Genomic DNA, 6,510 nt, shown 5'->3' on the forward strand with positions numbered 1-6,510 from the left:
CTTCTACAGCAATTTTGTCAGATTATTTGATGATTACAAGTGGTGTCATCCTTAATGAAAGAATTCTTGACAATCTTACTATGGGAATTTCTTATTAACCTTGAAAAAATACAGCCTTACTGATAAATTTAAGCTTAAGATTTTTGAGAATTTTACTCAGAGTGACTGTTTATATAGTTGTTGACAATGTATTGATTATGAATTTGTACGGTGAATTGGGTCTGGGTTGGGTTCCAGTAGATGTGGCTTTGAATTTCTAAATTTTTCTGCCTTTGTGAGATTTTTTCCTGAATAGCTTAACTAAGATAGATTTCAAAAAGGAATACTGTTTCTTAGAATTTAGATTTTCAAACTTGGCTAATAAGAGTATAGATTCATTTTTGGACCCAACCAGTCCTCTCTAATAATCTGATAAATCCATTGTAATGAAACTATTGTAATTATCCTTAAAACTACATATTTATCTGAAAGTGATTCTAAGCGTTTTTCAATATTATTGTTGTTTCATGGATTGGATTTATGATATACAAGAATTCTGATGTATAGTTATGACACCAGGTACATCCACTAATAAATATAGACTCATCTTGGCCAAGTTATGAATTGAAATTGTATGTTCATTTTAAGAGTTTGTAAGATAGAGTCTGTCAAAACTTCTAGTACAGAAATCTGATAGGTTAATTATATGAAATTTTGAATGAGGTTGAATGATGAACTAGTCTTGACACCAGACATCACTGAACTTAGACAAAGTTACACTTAATGATAGAGTAACCAATCAGATACATTTAACAGGAAAATCACAGTTTAATTTTCTTTAGAATGAGTCTTGATTTTAAGTTTAATTTCAACTGAGATATTTCTTTCATCATTTTGTAAATTAAGGCCAGAAGTAAGTTTAAATGATCAAAGGGAAACTACTCCATAATTGGATGTCAAGTTATCAGTTGGGCACATTGTCATAGCAAGATGTTTCGAACCTTAGCCACCAAATTGATTAGTAAACAACAATCCAACTCTTGAATCCCAATAAACCTACTGATAGTTCACAAAATGATATTGACAAGAAAATTCATAGTTCGGCCCTCATATATAAATATTTATTTGGTAAAAAATAAGATTTTGAATTATTTTGGTCAAAATGTAAATAAAATTATATTTTGTTTGTTTTTGTATTTATTTTGTATTTATTTTGTAATTGATTTTGATTTGAAAAATGATTATATTTTTGTTTTTGTTCGTTTTATTTTGAATTGGTATGTCCATTATAATATTATTTTGCAGATGTCATTGAATACTGTCATTTTGTAATTAAGCATGTATTATTCTTATCATTATTATTATTGGATTTTTTGAAGCAAGTTCAGTTTGAAAATGAACATTTTTAAAGTTTGAATAAAGAAATTGATATTTTAAATTATTTTTACTATAGAATGCTGAAAAAATTTGGTTTGGAATTTAGAATTTTTTCTTGTGAAAGAAAAGGAAAATAGATATTGAAACTTTTTTATAACCAAATTACAAATGAATATTTTAATGAAAATTGAAAATCTTTTTTGAGTTAAGAAAAAGAATAAAAATGATTTACTTACATGTTGGGAATGAATAAATCTAAAAATAGCAAAATATCCAAAATCAAAACACAGTATTTTTATTGAATGGAAAATTTGTCATATTCAAACTGAGCCAGGGATTCATCTGTTGTTTTCTTTTGATTATTTTGACTCATGGCGAATGTTAATAATGTTATTTTGTATTAAATTTGTACGGTGATAATAAATTTCCCAGTGATTTTAAATACTTTTCATATTGGTTTCATATTGGGCTCATATTTACATGCAGTCTGGAAACCAACAAAGGGAAAAATAAAGCTTAAAATAAAATTTGTTCTTTTATTTCATAAAAAGCTAGATTATTGCTGGCATATGTCATGATTGAATATTTGTACATGCCAGAGATTTGGTCACCAATGTCCAGTGATACGTGTTTCATGATGAAATTTTCAGAGCTGTTAGATGACAAGCAACAGCAACAGTAGAACTGAGGGTAAAAATATGGGGTAGATTGTCTAAATGGGCGGACAACTGGTAGGGTTGAGATTCCAAATGTGGCACAAACCTTCAGTGGAGGTTGTCTTAAAGAAAAAAAATTGAAAAGATAAATTGATTATGTGATTCAAAATGACGTACCGATTGTTCCTTGTAATGAAAGTTGAATAAAGCCTATTACCTTGTTAACAATCAAGAGGAAATTTTTTGTTTGACAGAACATTGTCTAGTTATATTAATGCCACAAGGTGTGGAAAACAAAGACCTATTCCTAAGCTATTATTGAAATCCAAATAAAATAATAAGGTGCAAAAAATAAGAACCTAAAAATATATATCATTTCATGGTGATAATTTTCTTCCTGCAATTTACTAACCCCATTTACAGTCAGTCAAACAATATTATTAACACATTAAAAAAAGGGGAATAAGGAAACAATTGCATCAATCCTTTGACGCCTTTTTGGGTAAAAATTTCAATATACAAGCATGCTTTTGAAAGAAAATATAATCTAAATTCATATTTTTGGGAACTTGTGCTGATTGAAAACGTTATTTAATCATGTGTCAATTTGCCCAATGACCCATTGTATAATTCATGCCTGGGGCGATTCTGCAGACGTGGCCGAAAAATACAATAAGCGTCTGGATGATGGTGTGTAAAATCACGAGTACTTGCCCTTTAATAGATGACGCTAGTGTCTTTTTTAATCAACGTCATCACTTTTCTTTACCATACTGCATCAAGACAGACAACATGCCTCTCGTAAGTTTTCATTTATTCCAATCTTTAGATTATTTTTCGATGAAATTTATCTGGGAAGATGATTCTGAGAACAGATAATGTTTCGATCATATTGAAGCATTTAATAGTCTCGCTCAATATATTTTTTTTTTTGTCAAATAAAATGACGAAATTGTGGGACTGACTCAGAGTAGACTGACTTTTTAAATTTAAGTTTATGTCTTCGAAACTATTCCGATTTATTGATCATGGCTAATTATGATTTAATTGTTATGCTATACTTTGTGTAACCGTCTTCTAACGCTGTAGAAAATGGGCCATATCCCATTAAATCTGACAAAGCTGACAAAATTACACCCTTTTCTAGTCGTGGTAAACAATAACTTTAACTACTTAACTTTAAGAGTGAATAACATAACATACACAACAGTTGGAAATTGGAAAAGAGTGGCCAAATATGCCCCTATCCTGGAAATATTTCCCTCATCACACACACATTGTAAATTTTAATTAGCCCAATCGGGGGAAAAAAATAGATGTGAAAGTCTATTCATTTATTTTAGACTTTCACTCATGGAGATATTCAGTTATCTATATGACTTAATATTATGTATATAAGTAAAAGTATGGTTTTCTATTGTATATTTTGTAGCCATCCGGAAGTTCAACAAGTGTAGGTTCTGGAGGTAGAACTGCAGCCTCAGCTAAATCGCTATCTCCCAGAAGCGGTGGAACTGTGGCTAGACAAAGGTATGTAGCATGATGATTGAGTATCTTCACAGTTTACAGATTTTGTCTCAATTTATACCTTGACCACAATAGGGAGCCATGGTGGCGCAGTGAGTTTAGATGCTTGCTTGCTAACCTGATGGTCCAGGGTTCAATCCCGACATAGGTTGAGATAATTCCTTCAGATTTTTCAACCCAGTTTCTCAGTGAGTCATGCAGGTAAGAGGGACTGACATGGATAAAGCGTCATAGAAGCCTGCATGTGCTGCAGACTGCATGTTAAGGTCGAAGAACTTGACAGTTGGAAATCTAAAAATACCGCTGTCTTGGCAAAATTTCCCTCATTGCACCCTGCAATAGCTCTTTATAGGAAATCATGAGGCGCTTCCTCAGCATATTGTCCCAATTCAGTGGCAAGGGACACTTATTTAGTGTTTTTGATTTTTTAGCATTGGGTCTTGAAGATTAATACTCAAAGGTTAGGTCGCCTCCAAACATTGTATGGGTTTGCATTTATTTTAAATGGCTCAGTCAAATGCTTAATTACTACAAATTTATTTTTTTAGGAAACCAGGAGGCACTCCCTCAGCAGGTTCCCGTAAAACAGCAGGTAGTAGCGCTGGTATGTGGAAATTTTACACAGAAGATTCTCCAGGTATCAAAGTGTAAGTATTTCTAAAGTGAATTCTACCTCATTGGATGTCCGAAAATTTTAATTCTTAATACCTGACCAGTAAGAATATATATTCATCAGTGGACTTACCTAGTGCTGTAAATAGAGGATAAATCCATACAATAAGGGATTCTGTTGTTTACTAATGACCACTGATGATTGAATATCCTTATTGGCCATGGTTAAGAAGTTAATTTTATGTTCAATTCAGGTAGTATTCCTTTAATGTGTGTTTTGATCTTTGGACTGCAGGAATGTATACTGCAATTTAAGACAGATATATCTAGTACCCTTTTTGTTATCACTATGTAAATTTTGTGGTTAATTTTATCATTGAAAATGGCTGCAATATTCTATAACATGGTTTTCTGATAAGTGGTGCAAATAGCTAAAATTGAGTTAAAAAAATAAAATAAATATAATTGAGGCTAATCAACTGGAAAATATACATGACTAATGTCTTTTCTTGATTCTGTTTTTCAGGGGTCCAGTTCCAGTCTTAGTCATGAGTTTGTTTTTCATCGCTTCTGTTTTTATGTTACACATTTGGGGTAAATACACTCGGTCATAGACCTACAGACTTATTGATTTTAAACGTTCGAAACAAGCAAAAAATATTGACTGAAATTTTATGTGTATTGGTGGAAGGCTATCTATTGGACTTTTCCCAATGAAATGAAGTGGAATTGGAAAAAAGGAATGGTATTCTTAAAAATGGTTTGAATTTAGTTCTTGAGCATTGTATTGGTGGGGGGAGGGGGAATGGTGAACTTGTACTCTGCTATAAATGCTGGTTTTCTATTAAATTTACAGAGTTAGTTAAGGATAATAATTTGGGAAAGGTAAAGGGTGGCAATACAATCATGATTTTTGTTAAAAGCTCATTTTTTTTTTTGTGGATAGAATACTTTCGAAACTTCATTAAATCACTTAAAAATTGTACATTTCAAAATCTTTGTCATAATGTTGTTATATTTTGTCTTTTCATTTATGACAAATTTTATGCAAAAAAAAAATATTTATACATGCTGGTGTTTTAATCATACAGTCCCAAATTTTCAGGCATTTGCCTTTGACATTCTAGTACATATGTCGAAACCCATGTTGGAGATTTGATGGTAATTCCAGTGTAGTTCTCGCTTAGATTGGCAGGTGACTTTTACAATTAATGGTGATGTCCAATAAGTTAATATCCTTCCAAAAAAGTGTTTGAAGGGTGAGCCTAGTGCCCATACACGGCTATTTGAAACATTCATGGAAAGCCAACCATAGGCATTTGTGCTCATCCTGGTGTGATTTTGCCATACACACAAAGACAACAGGGAAATGTTTCGTTTTAAATGTAAATTCACTGAACATTATATTTCTATGTACCCAAAGACATTCTAGGGCAAATGGCATACAGCTGAAAGTTTATTTTGCATATTTATAAAATTTAAAGAAAAAATTTGATTCAAACCTCAATGTAGTCAGAGAGTAGTAATGAATAGTAACTAAATATTGCATATGGTACATAATGTCTTTCCTAAAAAAGTGAATAAAATTGTTAGTCATGTAGTTGGGAAACGCTCCCAGCAGTCCTCAAATTTATTTTCCTGACCCATTATAATTCCAATAGTAAGAACCGTTTTAAACTGGAAGGAATTTGTAACTGTCCACATTTTAAACATATGTGTTTTCTTACTGGAGACAAAACTAAACTTGTCCTTATCACAATTCTACACAAATTTTCTAGCCGTTGGGGATTTTCTTTCTCAAATTTCAGAAAAGCTATCATATCTTTTGTTACAGGTTCCTCAATAGTTTTGTTAAATTCAATCCATTGGCTGGAATCAAATTCAAAACCAACCAGAACCAATTTTTTGACAAATTCATGATGTATAATGCCACTATCCAACAATAAGGTGCTAATTGGTATTTTAAATCTATGTGGTAGGAGCCCAGCGTCCAATAGATTTTCAGCTAGAGTCAAATTTCCTTTAGTCAGAAGAACAAAGGTCATGACAGTCATGTCTACACCGCAGATGTTAGGACGTTTAATGTTCACCATTGCACCAGCTTTAATCAACTTCCGAGAAACACTGATGTGATCATTTTCTATCGCTGACAGTAAGGGGGAATATCCAGTCAGATTTGTAGAATTGACATCTGCTTCGTGCCTGATTAATGTCTTGACAACGTCCTCGTGACCCTGTGATGCCGCGATGTATAGAGGTGTACATTTATTTTTATCAGATATATTCACCCTTGCACCGTGCTTCAGTAAAATTTTCACCACCATATTGTCTCCCGTCCGACTAGCTTCACAAAGGGGCA

The 6,510-nt window shown here is 32.3% G+C and overlaps 1 protein-coding gene across 1 annotated transcript; it reads left to right on the plus strand.

The window, feature by feature from the left end:
• Window positions 1-3,453: 3,453 nt before the first annotated feature.
• On the plus strand, window positions 3,454-4,765 carry LOTGIDRAFT_140618 (hypothetical protein; the record flags this gene model as incomplete). The annotated part of the gene is made up of 3 exons (XM_009050311.1): window positions 3,454-3,542; window positions 4,088-4,186; window positions 4,678-4,765. Coding segments are annotated over 3 exons (276 nt in total), but the record flags the coding sequence as incomplete, so codon positions are not given.
• Between the last annotated feature and the right edge of the window lie 1,745 nt (window positions 4,766-6,510).

The sequence above is a fragment of the Lottia gigantea genome (genome assembly GCF_000327385.1).
Source record: "Lottia gigantea unplaced genomic scaffold LOTGIsca_149, whole genome shotgun sequence".
NCBI classification, from domain to species: domain Eukaryota; kingdom Metazoa; phylum Mollusca; class Gastropoda; family Lottiidae; genus Lottia; species Lottia gigantea.